The sequence below is a fragment of the Lepidothrix coronata genome, unplaced genomic scaffold (genome assembly GCF_001604755.1).
Source record: "Lepidothrix coronata isolate B3197 unplaced genomic scaffold, Lepidothrix_coronata-1.0 Scaffold0, whole genome shotgun sequence".
NCBI classification, from domain to species: Eukaryota; Metazoa; Chordata; class Aves; order Passeriformes; family Pipridae; genus Lepidothrix; species Lepidothrix coronata.
In genome coordinates this window covers 5,768,531-5,781,929 of record NW_016690180.1, presented here as the reverse complement: position 1 = coordinate 5,781,929, position 13,399 = coordinate 5,768,531, and the positions used below count along the sequence as shown (strand labels likewise).

At 43.5% G+C, this 13,399-nt stretch overlaps 2 protein-coding genes across 3 annotated transcripts in view; one reads left to right on the top strand and one right to left on the bottom strand.

The window, feature by feature from the left end:
- Positions 1–2,486, bottom strand: part of PPAT (phosphoribosyl pyrophosphate amidotransferase) — a 47,437-nt gene extending 44,951 nt beyond the window's left edge. Inside the window, exon 1 of one of the 2 annotated variants that reach the window (XM_017807602.1) lies at positions 2,257–2,486. In XM_017807602.1, coding sequence (XP_017663091.1) covers positions 2,257–2,384 — 128 coding nt within the window. In that variant the 5' untranslated portion in view covers positions 2,385–2,486. The remainder of the gene's footprint in view (positions 1–2,256) is intronic. The other variant, XM_017807697.1, reaches the window with a different exon arrangement.
- A 428-nt stretch (positions 2,487–2,914) lies between these two features.
- Positions 2,915–12,769, top strand: PAICS (phosphoribosylaminoimidazole carboxylase; phosphoribosylaminoimidazolesuccinocarboxamide synthase). The gene is made up of 9 exons (XM_017808166.1): positions 2,915–3,038; positions 3,680–3,877; positions 6,377–6,555; positions 7,126–7,305; positions 7,396–7,509; positions 9,460–9,543; positions 9,644–9,824; positions 10,768–10,926; positions 11,582–12,769. Exons 1-9 carry the CDS (start codon positions 3,020–3,022, stop codon positions 11,746–11,748), a joined length of 1,281 nt encoding a protein of 426 aa, XP_017663655.1. The 5' UTR covers positions 2,915–3,019; the 3' UTR covers positions 11,749–12,769.
- The last annotated feature ends 630 nt before the right edge of the window (positions 12,770–13,399 follow it).

The following is a 13,399-nucleotide window of genomic DNA, read 5'->3' as shown; positions in this document are numbered from 1 at the left end:
CCACTGAAGGACTGTATTTTCTAGTGGCCAGTCAAATTTGTTAGTCACTGAGGCCTGACTTGGATGGCCCATTAATATTTACTACAACTTTCTTTCATATTTACTTATCTTTAAAGGCCTATGGTTAAGAGACAAGTCTTAGTTTTTAACTTTAAAACAATGGGCTTAATGAAATTTACTGATGCAGTTAATGCTAAATCTTAATTCTGGTTTTCAACATACATTCCTAAAAGTAGGAAGAAAAATAGCTATTGTCTTATTACTTCCTGATAGGGATGCTAATTCTTCTACAACTCATAGTAGGAAATATGCAAAGAGGTTAGAGAGAAAATTAACATCTCAGCTATTTAACAGACTTTTATGGAGTGCTTGCAAAGGTATACCAAATTTCACTTTACATATGCAATGTTTATGTCTCTAAGAAAGCATCTCTTAAAAATTTTGACAATTGTTGAGTTAGAAAATTAGAATCAGAGGCAGTGCATGTATGTCTTTAGGTGTGTAGCTTCTTGTAGAACTTGTGAACTGTTTAGTTTCAATATAACATTAGTATTATTGTCTACAGTTGTGTCCTCCACAGGGGATATCTGATATTAAAAAGCTCATGCAAATTAAATATAATTGTCAAGTGCCCATCAGAAAGAAAAAAAATATGAAAAAAATGCATATTGAAAAATCATGAAATAAGGTTGCAATGAAAATTGAGATAATGAAAAGGAAAGTAATGAAAATACATCGATCATTTTATTTCCAACTAAGAAACTCCAGGTCCACCAGTGAAACTGTAAGCAAAAAATGAAGTAAGATTTTCTTATCCAGCCTCTTCACAGATAAAATGCACAACCTAAATTGAGACTATTAATTACATGGCTTTGTTCCTTGAATTCTGCAGCTCTATAACTTCCAATAACATTTTTTTTGATGGACACTGGCAAATATATACAGCTTATAAATGACACACCTGCAGCCCAGACTGAATTATTAGGATACAAGAATCATGTAGGGATGCAGCATTTCACCAGTAAAAGTATATGAAACTTCACTGTAATATACATAAAATCTCTGCGTAAACTATTTCCTATTGTTGGTCCAAAACCAATTTCAAACCAACCTTTACATGTCTGTGACCTCAGAAATACAAAGAACATATTTGATCTATTCAGTGCATGTGTACTTGGAGAAGCCCACCTACGCAGACTGTCAGGAATGTGTTTATTTAGCACACTTTTTGCAACTGTGAAGATAGGCACAGTATACAGGCTGTGTGTACAACAGAAGCCCAGCATGTACTACACTAAGCGAGCATGTGTGTGTTTGTCTGTGCACGTGTTCCCACAAGGAGGATATCCCTTTCTGGCACCACTAAAAAAATGATTAGTATATGTCAGACCATAATATTATTACTCTGGATGCCAACCAAATGGAAGCAGAACCCAAACTTCACTCTGCACTCTGCATCCACATGGATCACAGCGAGTCAGGTCTGTTGTACATTGCCATAGACATGCTAGGTAGAAGTTTTATTGTATCATGGTGATAGATCATCCACTATGGCTAGCAGGCGCCTAAAAACGTTCAAGTACTGCTCGGTTTCGGTAACCTCGATTTCTGTGAGTTACACTTTAACGAGAGCATCTCGAGAGTGATGGCAGGGCCTCGCCGAGCCGCCGGCAGGTCAGCGCCCAGCGTGGCTGGGACGGGGCGGCGGGCGCTTTCCTGCATCCCTCTGCGCATCCCGCAGCGGATCCCGCTGCAGGGGGCGCATCCCCGCCGCCCGAGGCGCGGCGACACCGCGGGCTCCGCGCAGATACGCTCGCACGCTCGGGCCGGTGGCGCGGCCCCGGCAGCGGATGCGACTCAAGCGAGATGCAGCCGAGGTCCAAAGGCATCCGAGAGCTGTTTCTTCGGCGGGGCCAGCCCGAGGGGGCGGGAGGCGCCGGGGCGTTCCTTGCGCTTCGGCTCCGGGATACGGCCGGGGCTCCCCGCCAGCGCGGGGCGGAAGGGACCGGCTGGGGCGGGAAGGCCCCCCGGCCGCGGTGTTTTCCCCACTCCTGTACCAGCCCGCTCCTCTCCCGTCCCAGGCCGCTCCCGCCGCCCGCTACCCTCCCAGCTGCACGTGCCGGCGCGGGGACCCGACCGGCCCGGCCCCGGGGCAGCCGCCGCGGCCCGGCCCCGACACGGAGCCGCCGGTTCCGGACGGTGGCCTCGTCCGGCCAGAGCCGACCCCCGAGCCCCCGAGCCCCCCCGCCTCCTTACCTGTGCTGCAGCCCCACCAGCCCCAGCGTGAGCACATGGGGCACGTCCAGCTCCGTGGGCCACGCGCCGGAGGCGATGCAGCCGAACACGCCGCACTCCTCCCGGATGCCCAGCTCCTCCAGCTCCATGGCGCGGGTAGCACGTGGCGGCCCCGCTCTCAGTCCCGGCCCCGCTCTCAGTCCCGGCCCCGCTCCGGCGGCTCCCGCGCACTGCTGCCGGCAGCGCGCTCAGCCCACAGCGCCTCCCGCCCGGGGCTCCCGGTGGCTCGCCGGGAGCCTCCCGCCCTCATTTACATGCGGGGGGGCGAGCACCGCACCCCCGGCCCGCACCGCCGCCTCGCTCGGCCCCGCCTCCCCTCGCTTCCCCTCGGCCCCGCGACCCCGCGGGGCGCTCCAGGCCGGGGGGGGGGTGGGGAGATGTTTGCCCGCGGGGCGATCCAGGCCAGGGGGGGATGTTTGCCCGCGGGGCAGGGGGCGCGGGGGGCCCTGGGCCGGGCGCGGTGCGGCGTCGACATTGGCTGGGCAGCGGGCCGGGGCCGTGTTTGCTCGGGAGGGGGGGGAGATGCTGCCACCCGGGGCTCGCCCGGGGGGCTCGGCGGGGCCGCCCCGCTGCGTTGGGCGGCGATTGGCGGGCGGCGCCGCTTTCCGCGGCCCGGCCTGCCCGCCCCTTCCGCCAGCCCCTTCTTACCCCAGCGGCTGAGCCCACGCCGTGCGCTCAGGTTCTCTCTGTGCTCTAGGTGCCCGCGCCCGCTCCCGCCGCAGCCATGGCCCCCGCAGCATCAGGTAACCGGGCGGCCGTCGCGGGGGTGGGTCGAGGGCGCCGCTCCCGCGGGCCAGCGTCCGCTTAGCGGGCTCGGGATGTAAGTGCTCCGGAGCCAACTTTTTTCTCGCGTAGTTCTGATTTATATATTTTTTCTTGTGGGTGGCCGCGAGGGTGGGCACGGCTGCCCCCCGTCCCGCCGGAGAGACGGCGACGGGCAGTTCCAGGTGGAGGATGCTGCGGGCGGCTGCCGCCCCGCGCCGCTCAGATCGCGGAGCTTCGGGTTTGTCCCAAAGATAAAAAAAAAGTGGTGAAAGAGGCGCGGGTCCTGCCTGTAGCGCTCAGGCGGCAGCTCCCGGCTCCCCATGGCCGGGGCAGCACCGCCGCCTCCCGCAGGACCTGCCCGCCTGCAACCGGCGCGTCCCTGGCGAGCCGGGGCCGCCTGGACAGGAGCCGGGAGCGATGGCTTTCGGCCTCGCTGATCGGGGGGAACGTGACCAAGTCGCACCGTGCGTGGGGGCTTAGCGAGCTCCTCGTGGTCTCTGACCGCAGCGCGGGGTCCTGCTGGGTCCCCCTTTAGAGGAGAAGGTTGTGGGCGTGCGTGCGGAAGTAAACAAGTCTAAACGATGCTAAACTGATTTCTTTTTTTTTTTAATTTTTGTAGACCTGAAACTTGGTAAAAAAGTTAATGAAGGTAAAACGAAAGAAGTGTATGAGCTGCCAGACATCCCGGGATGTGTTCTCATGCAGTCAAAAGACCAAATAACGGCGGGAAATGCGGCCAGGAAGGACCGAATGGAAGGGAAGGCTGCCATTTCCAACACAACAACTAGCTGTGTGTTTCAGCTGCTTCAGGAAGCGGGTAAGTATTTTAAAGGTAGAGTGTATACCCGTGTGTTCCAGACATTGTTGCAAACCAGCATTGTTTCTATATAAGGGTTTAACCTGCCTTGAGGCTCTGGTGGCTTTTTAGTCTCTTTTTTATTAGTTTTTAGTTATGCTTTTCTCTGTTGTACTTCAGAGATGGGTGGACAACTTGTTCATTTGGAACATGAGAGTATTTGCAGTAATCTAGTCTGGCAGATAACTACAGTAGTTTCTCCTACTTGTTTGGACGTGCCCCTAATCCTCCCCTCTGCATACATCTGCCTGCATAGAAGTCACTGCTAGCTAGTGGCACTGCCAGACTACCTCTAGGCTGTGTGAAATTTGTGTATGAATGTTAAAACATTAAATTACAGTGTATTTTTCCCCCTCAGTTGTGTTATAGCAACATAAAGTTTCTGTTAGTTTTGTACATTTCTACAACACATGTGAGGACCACGTTGCAAATACATTTATCAGTCTGTATTGAATGTGTCAGAAGCTTAAAGCTTACTTTAAAAAACTCAAAATATCTCTGATGCTAAAAGTGAGGTGTCACAGAATACATAACTAACTTGAGTCACTTGGGTAAGTTTTGCATTGCATTTCCAAAAATGGAGCCAGTAGCTTTGCTTTGAGAAAGCATTTTGAAATGTCTTTGAGAAGTTTGCAACTTGCAAAGAGGAATTTGTGCTGGTGGTGAGTCTGCAAACAGTACTGTACTACAAGCACCAGTAAACTTGGTCAAGACTGCTTATAGTTGTGTGCTCAGTGCGCTTTGAAGTATTCACATGAAGATTGCTTTGGGTACCATCTGAGTTAGTCTAGAATTTGTATTATCTGTTATAAGGTGTGGTAATGGCTCTCAGACAAACAGTGAAGTCCTACTATGTTTCATATGTGAGACAGATGGTTTCTGTAGAGTTGCATGTTTTTGTGTGTGTGGTTCCTAAAATATGGACTGAGACAAAGATACATCAAGTAATTCAGTGTAATCCTCAGTCACTGGCTTTCTTAGGAGTACAAAGAAAGCCTCCAAGGTATCTGATCATATCTGTAGTTGATTTAAACTACCAATTTTTGTTTATGAACAGTTAGTGAGATGTTTTGCCTAGTTTTTGAATGGCAAGTTAAGATAACAATGAAAATATTTCATTTCCTAGAAATGTGAACTTTTAACATGAAGAAGCCATTCTGTAGACCTGTCAAAAATCCATAAATGGGTTGTGCTCATACCTTCCACAGGTGCTGTGGAAAAACATGCAGAGTAAACTGCAGCTGCTTTTTAAAGCAACAAAAGACCTTTCAGGGTTCTTTTCCAGTTTGCTTATTTGAGTGTAAATGGCAGATAATATGGCTGCCTTATTGTGCAACTCTTCCTAACCTGCTCTTTCAGAGTTGATGATTTACGAAGTTCTGTTAAAGTTTCTCTCCCTTTTATAATAGAGCTAATGTCAGCCCAGCAAAAGCACATCTGCACTGATGAAAAATGTAGTAGTGAACCATACAGGGTCTGTAATGCCTGGATTTAGAAGTGACTTAATGTGCAGTTGATTATTTAAATCATTCTGCCCTTGAAGGAAACGCAACAAAATCTGAAGAGTCAGTGTTAATACTATATTTTAAGACCTTTTAATTCCTTCTTTACGGCTTTGGAAGTGGTATGGAATAGAGGTACTCCTTAGTTTGACTGAATGCAGCTCCTTTGCCTTGTGTTTCTGGCAGATGCCAGTTGGGCTTGACAGTTGTCTTGCTCTTGGGTGGGGAGAAAGGTGGGACTTTCCTCAAGAGCTAAATTTAAAAAAAGAGCCATTTTGCACTTAAAATGCTGATCTGAATGTGTTGGCTGTCCCTGTTTAATATGGGGTCGGTCATCTTACCATGTAAAAATGCTGACTTGCTGCAACAGGTTTGTTTGGGTACACAAGCTTCTGGGTTTTACTGTCTTTTGCCTAAGAAATCTTTAAGATCTAGTGCCCTAAATAACTGTTTGCAATGAAAGGGAGGACAAAGCCATTCTGCCCTCTGCCCCATCCTCCTTCATTAAGTAAAATAGTAAAGACTACCATGCTCCCTTTACTTTGAAACCCTCCAATTACACAATTCAATGTGTAATGAATGTTCCACCAGAGAGCATGGTTGGGTACTTGGTTGCTGCTAATTTATTTTTTTTTAAACAAACAAAAACATTGTGAAGGATAGATTTATTAAAAAAAAGGCTCTGTGAACAAAATTATTTGCAAGAGCAGGATTTCTGAGCTACAAGTGAGTGTAGTATGATAAAACCGGCAAAACTAAAGACTTGTGGGAAATAACTGCACTGATTGCCTTTTGCAAGGCCAGGGTAGGCTTAAGATACTCAAAGATTCAGTATGTCCCTTAAATCCAGGGGAGAACAAGATTCAGATGTACTTAAAATTAAAGATCATTTTGTGACCCTTGTTTCAAGTGTGGAATGTGCCTACTCATGGAACTAAGCTGCTGTCTTTATATTTAGGAATCAAAACAGCTTTTGTCAGGAAACAGAGTGACACAGCATTCATAGCAGCTCACTGTGAAATGATCCCAATTGAATGGGTGTGCAGAAGAATTGCTACTGGCTCCTTCCTCAAGAGAAACCCTGGTGTCAAAGAAGGATATAAGTTTTACCCACCCAAAATTGAGATGTTTTACAAGGTAAGTTTCCTTTCCTGTGATGTTAATCAAACTTAAACAGAAGTAGAACTCTATCTCCTTTAAAGGGCTGACAGGTAAAGCAAGTAGTGCTAGTGTCTGACCAACCCTATCAGTAGTTTTGCCATCCTAATGTTTTCTTGCATTCTTGTCCAACAGTTATTTTGTCTAAAGTGCATACAATCTGGCTTACAGGGCCATCAAAGAATAACAAGCCAAACTGTACGTAAGAATAGAAAAATGTAGGTATAAGAACTTTTTAGGCATAAGCTGCACCAGTTGAAACAGATCTGTTGATATATTTGAAGAAATTAAAATAAACACTACTTGCACGGTGAGGGTAAGTAGCTAGCTAGTCACTTAGGATTCTGAAATTCTTTGGAAATGCATGCTCAAAGAAGTATCTTGTGAATTGTGACCTAAAATGTTGGTTTTGGTGTATCCTGTCACTTTTTTTAATGCTAATCATAAAATAGTAGTTTCTTTTTTAAAAACCTAGTATCTTTTAATGGTTATTTTCCTCTAATAGCAAGCTTAAATTATGTGATGTATTTGTTCTGGTTTTCTTAAAAGGATGATGCTAATAATGATCCACAGTGGTCTGAGGAGCAAATAATTGAAGCAAAATTCTGTTTTGCTGGACTTACTATTGGCCAGACTGAAGTGGATATTATGGCTCGTTCTACTCAAGCTATTTTTGAGATCCTGGAAAAAGCATGGCAGCCCCAAAACTGTACTCTGGTAGACCTCAAGGTATAAGAATTTCATTTTTTATGATCCCAGTTCTGGCAGGAAATATGTCACTGTATATTTACTAAAATAGGATTCTTACGGTCTTCTTAGATTGAATTTGGTGTTAATATGCTGACAAAAGAAATAGTTCTTGCTGATGTTATTGATAATGATTCATGGAGACTGTGGCCAGCAGGAGACAGAAGCCAGCAGAAGGACAAACAGGTAATGCTTTAATCTTTTTACCTTCTAAGTCAACTGGGAGGGAGAATAAAAGCAGATGTTAAACTGTAGGAGTTACTTTTTTCAGTATGGCTTTTTCCAGATAGTCTTATCTTGTTACAGAGTAGTTCATATGGTACCTAATGTCTGAGTTTCTTCTTATTTAAATAGTTTATCTGGTTTGTGGTAGGAAAAAAAATCCTCTGTATATCTTCAGTTGAAATACCCAACAGCACTATTGACTGGAGCTATTGTAATAAAGTGTGGAGCTTCCAGGGATGATAAGAATATGACTTGTGCATATAATAATAATAATAATAATAATAATAATAATATCTGGATAACAAATCAGCTTTGGTTCCCAGATCTGCCTCCAAGTTTCTCTCTTTATTCAGAGTGGTATCCTCTACTAGTAGAGATCTGGTGATACATAAGAGGGAACTGCAGGGAGGATACTTTTCTTCATTATTTATTTTTGTTTAACCATGAATTCAATATTGTTGCCTCTAAAAGTGTTACTAATAGACTGTGCCCACATATGAGGACTGCAAACTTAAATTTCAAACAAAACTTGTCCTATATTTAAAATTGTAGCAGTTATACTTCTCAAATATCTCCGAACTACCAGGTAAGTAGTTCATGAAAGAACTGGTTTGGGAATGCTTCTGCCCTGGAGTTTATCATGGTTGTTAAGACAATTCTCAATGTTAAGACATTCTCTCACAGAGACTCTGTGAGAGAAACTGGTTGTAAGCCACAGGGGACAATTTCCAAAGTGTGTATGGGAGGAAGGGTATTAATTTTAAACTGGAAAGCAGAACTACTCTATTGTTTACTTGACCTGAATTATGTAGTAGCATGCTTGAATGAATTGCTTTGATGCTTTTGCTCATCTCCCTAAAATAAGGTCCATGATAACATGATGTAGAACATAGGTTGGCTGGTACAGGCAATCATGTCATTACAAATCCAATATTAAAGAAGTTGTATGTCTTTCCTTACATTTTCCCTTTGGAAAGCTTCCAAAACCTTGATGCCCTCATGGCTAAAAGTCTTTTGTGTTGCAAATGGCCATAAAGTTGTAATGTAGGAGGTTGTTTATACCTGTTGAGATAGTTCTTCATTAATTATATCCCAATATATTTATATATTCTATATATCCAATATATTTATATATTCCAGTGTCTTCTATATTCAGTTTTTCCATATCTGTACCAATCTCTGTTCTCCTTCCTGTAGAATGGCTAGAAACTGCATAAATATTTCAGTTGAGGTGTAATAATAATTCTTATCTATTACGGTAGCAAAATGAGTGCTTTGTGTACCCAAACCACATTAACTTCTTATGCTGGTTTTGGCTGGGGCTGAGTTAATTTTCTTCACAGTGGCTGGTGTTTTGGATTTGTGCTGAACACAGTGTTGATAATATAGAGATGTTTTTGTTATTGCTGGGCAGGGCTTACACAGAGCCAAGGCCTTCTATGCTTTTTGTACTGCCACACTGGTGAGGAAGTTGGGGGTGTGTGGGAGGCTGGGAGAGACACAGCTGGACAGGTGACTCCAGCTGACCAAAGGGATAATCCATACCATATGACATGATGCTCAGTATATACTGCTGGGGAGAAGGAGGAGGAAAAACAAGACGTTTGGAGTGATGGTGTTTGTCTTTCCAAGTAACTGTTACATGTGATGGGGCCCTGCTCTCCTGGGAATGGCTGAACACCTGCCTGCCCATGGGAAGCAGTGAATGAATTCTGTGTTTCACTTTGCTTGCATACGTGGTTTTTGCTTTCCCTATTAAACTGTCTTTATCTCAACCCATGAGTTTTCCTGCTCTTACTCTTCCAGTTCTCTCCCTGATCCCATGATGGAGAGTGAGTGAGCTGCATGGGGCTTGGTTGCTGTCTGGGGTTAAACCACAACACTTCAGTATTTTTATTTTCCTCTTTTCAGTCCTATCGGGACCTGAAAGAAGTGACTCCTGAAGCACTGCAAATGGTTAAGAGAAACTTCGAATGGGTTTCAGAGAGAGTGGAGGTACCTGTTTTTATGAACAACACATTTAGACTTTGATAATTCCATGTCTTCAATTCTGCTGACTGCTTTTCTTTCCCCCCCTCTCCACTCTTCTCCCTAGCTGCTTCTGAAAACAAAGAGCCAGGGCAGAGTTGTGGTGTTGATGGGATCTCCTTCTGACCTCAGTCACTGTGAAAAAATAAAAAAGGCATGTGCAACCTTTGGAATTCCTTGTGAATTAAGAGTGACCTCTGCTCATAAAGGGCCGGATGAAACCTTGAGGATCAAAGCAGAATATGAAGGTAAATGCCAAAGAAATACTGATTTGAATTGAAACAGCATCATGTTCCAGAATGACTTGGCAACCTGAGGATTTATGTGGGGTTTTTCCATTTTCTGTTAAACAGAACACCAAGTTGTTACAACGCTGATTCACACTTGCTAATTGCATAATGACAGACTGTTCTAAGCAGTTTCAGAGTAATGTGTTGTCCTACTGCCCAGCCACAGCTTCCATCCTCTGCTTTTTTCAGTACCAGAACTGCTTTGCCCAAGCCTTGATCATGTTAACACATTTATTGTAGCATCTCAATTCCAGCCCTTCTGAAATAAGGAGGAACAACAGTTTCTCTAGTTGACTCTGAATATTATTATGTTATTTACAAAGCAGATGTTGCTCCCACTATGCTTTCCTGCCCGTTTTGTGAAAATATTCTTGCTTATTACTTTAGATGTCCTGAGAAAAAGATGCTTGATTTAAATTATTGTCTTTGCCAAGAAAACTTGACATCTCTTCAAAACTGTTTATAGCCTAGCAGATATGAACTACTTATTTTTGTGCGAGTATACTTTCTACTTAGTGAAACTACAAATGTGGTAACCATAGTTGAGAAACACTTCGAGGTGAACTGTTCAAGATTTAAGGAGAGGAACACCTGAACTATGCCAGAGGTTTAATGGCTATATTCTCTACAAAGCTAAGCAGCACCTCTTTCTCTGATACTGAGATTTCCCCTCAGAGGCAGAGTAAGAAATACTAACTTCAGTTGTGGTAAACAGCAGGTGGGATTTAAGGCTGAAAGATTTAGAAGCTATTTCTGTAAAGGGGGAAGGTGAATACAAAATTCTAGTGGAATTGACAAAACAACTGCAAACAGAACTGTGGACTTTATCCAAGTTCCTGTGAAAGCAGGTGGTAGACAACAAGGTGGATTGCTTATCACTGATTGTCTTCCTGCCCACCAGGAGATGGAATCCCAACAGTGTTTGTTGCAGTCGCTGGCAGAAGCAATGGCTTGGGGCCAGTCATGTCTGGTAATACTGCTTACCCAGTTGTCAACTGCCCTCCACTCTCAGCTGACTGGGGCACTCAGGATGTGTGGTCCTCTCTCAGACTACCCAGTGGTAAGATTATCTTCAACTTATGCTCCTGTTCTGATCTAGCTCTATTTTTGTTGTTCTGGTATACACACATGTGGAAAAGTACCTGGACCAGTACTGAGCAAAGTCTTTAGAAATATGTTGTTTGTAGTCTTTGGACTTCTTCATGACAAAAAGCCCAATAGACAGAGTAAGGATTACATAGGAAGAGTCTTTAGAAAAATATAAACCTTGACTTATCCTTGCTAAATATTCCAGTACGAAATTGGAAATAGTACTAATGGGAATTTAAATATTTGAATTTTGTTGCGTTCTCCTTATTACCAAAGATCAAAATAATACCTAGTATAGGTGAGACCTCAACACTTAACTATTACTTCAGTGCGTTGCTACCTCTACGGTTTTTAACTTTGTTAGTGACTTGAATGGATGCTTGGCAAACAGGGGACCCAGAAGTCCGTTACCTCTGTATAAGGGGAGTCATTTGGTTTGATGGCTTTTGGTTTAAAATGCCATGAAGCAGTCATGTTAGAAGTAGTGGAACGTGTGGTGCTTCATTAGCTTTAAAACTGGATCATTGCACCTGGAGGCTGAAACAAATCTTGTCTTAAGTTGTTCTTCAGAGGCAATGTTTTGACTATAAACTATGCTTTAATAAGTGGCATTCTCTTCTCTGCAGGTCTTAGCTGTCCTACTACTCTGTCACCTGAAGGAGCTGCTCAGTTTGCTGCCCAGATATTTGGGTTAAACAACCATTTGGTGTGGGCCAAACTGCGATCAAGCATGTTAAACACCTGGATCTCCTTGAAGCAGGCTGACAAAAAACTTAGAGAGTGCTCCTTGTAAATCATACTAACAAGTGACTATTATTAGTTACACAAAGAAAACGGCGTGCATATTCATTCATACTAGGATTTATATTTGAATGAGCTCAAAAGTCCTGCATCATTTCTTGCAGAAGAAAGCATTGTTAGAGCAGAAGATGAAGTCTGTGTCCTCATCCTTCCCTTGTGTATTTTTTTAATATAACAACTAAGTAGAGATGGGGAAAGTAGTACTTTAGGTATATCTTTCTGTTGCTCCAAAATGGTGCTGTTCTGCTTTGTAGTTTATACTACAATGTCAAGAGAATGATTTGGTGCGCTCTCAAATAGAATTCAGCTAGTCTTCTGTATTTCTGTAACAGTAATATTCTTCCGTACTATTAATATATGTCTTGAACCTTATTAATTCAACTGGACTGCTGACTAAAGCCAGTGCTGATGCTGTTCTGCTTGCAATGATGGTATGCTTTCTTTAGCAATAAAATGGCAACATCTGCTGTACTAATAGGAAAAGGGGGTGGAAAAATATTTTAAGAGCCTGAAATAAATACATGCCTTATTTAAAAAAATGTATATACATACATGTATCTTTTTTTAAAATATGTGTGTGTATATGTACCCCACTGCTATCTTTTGGAATGATGTGATGTTCATAAGAAGCTATAAATACAACTGGCTTAAGTGACCTGTAATTTGGCTTGTTGCCTGTTTGCTGTAACTTTTGCCTAGTCTGGGCTTTGCCCTTTTAAATACTAGGTAGATCTCTACTTTCAGTAGTTCTAAAGGGCCTATGTGATTATGTCTTCATACACTTCAATGACTCTAGCTATTATATATCTTTATTTCCTCACTCTGTTTCTATGGAAACTTAACTGAAGAGGGGAATAAATACTAAAGCAACAAACTACTGGGGGGAAATCTAAGCATGACTTGTCTTTGCACACACCAGTCTTATGAGTAGGTACGATTCTAACAAATATGCAATTACTCAACGTATGTAACACTTATGCTTTTACAATTATAAATAAACTACTGAATGCAAAGCTGCCTCATGGAGACTTCTTGAAAAGTACACTCAGAAGTAGCCATCAGCTCTGGTATATGGCTTTAGGACTTCAAGTTAATGATAAAAAGCTTACGCACTAAAACCTGCCAGGAATGCTATTATGTGACAGCCTTCTGGAAGATACTCTGCTATTGATAAAGTGTCTCTGTTACAGGAAGCTGTGTTGCTTTGTTCCTAAAGTACTGCTCTATGATGGTGTAGTATGTTAGGCTTACCCCTAATGTGAGTAACTGGATTAAATGCTGCTGCTGGCCGCCTTCACAGAAGGGACTGCATCTTAGGCATATTTATATAGAAGAGCTCTGAGCAGTGCTCCCTTAAATGCAAGGGGTTTAAATTGGTCAAAGCTTACACTAAAGCAAAACAACTAAAACACTTCTTAGGCTTGAGGGCAGTTGCTTTTCTAATAAATTTTTAAGTGAAGTATCAATAATAGTGAGAGCTAGTGCTGAACAAAGAGGTTGAAATTCCTTTGTGGCATACTATCACTGACTTAGAAGTGAAGATCCTCAAAACTGCAATTTTTTTCAGCAAGCAAACTATTTCCCAAGTTTGTACTTGCCTGCATACTTAACCGTGGCATAGCTGAAAGCATGCTGTCAGCTAG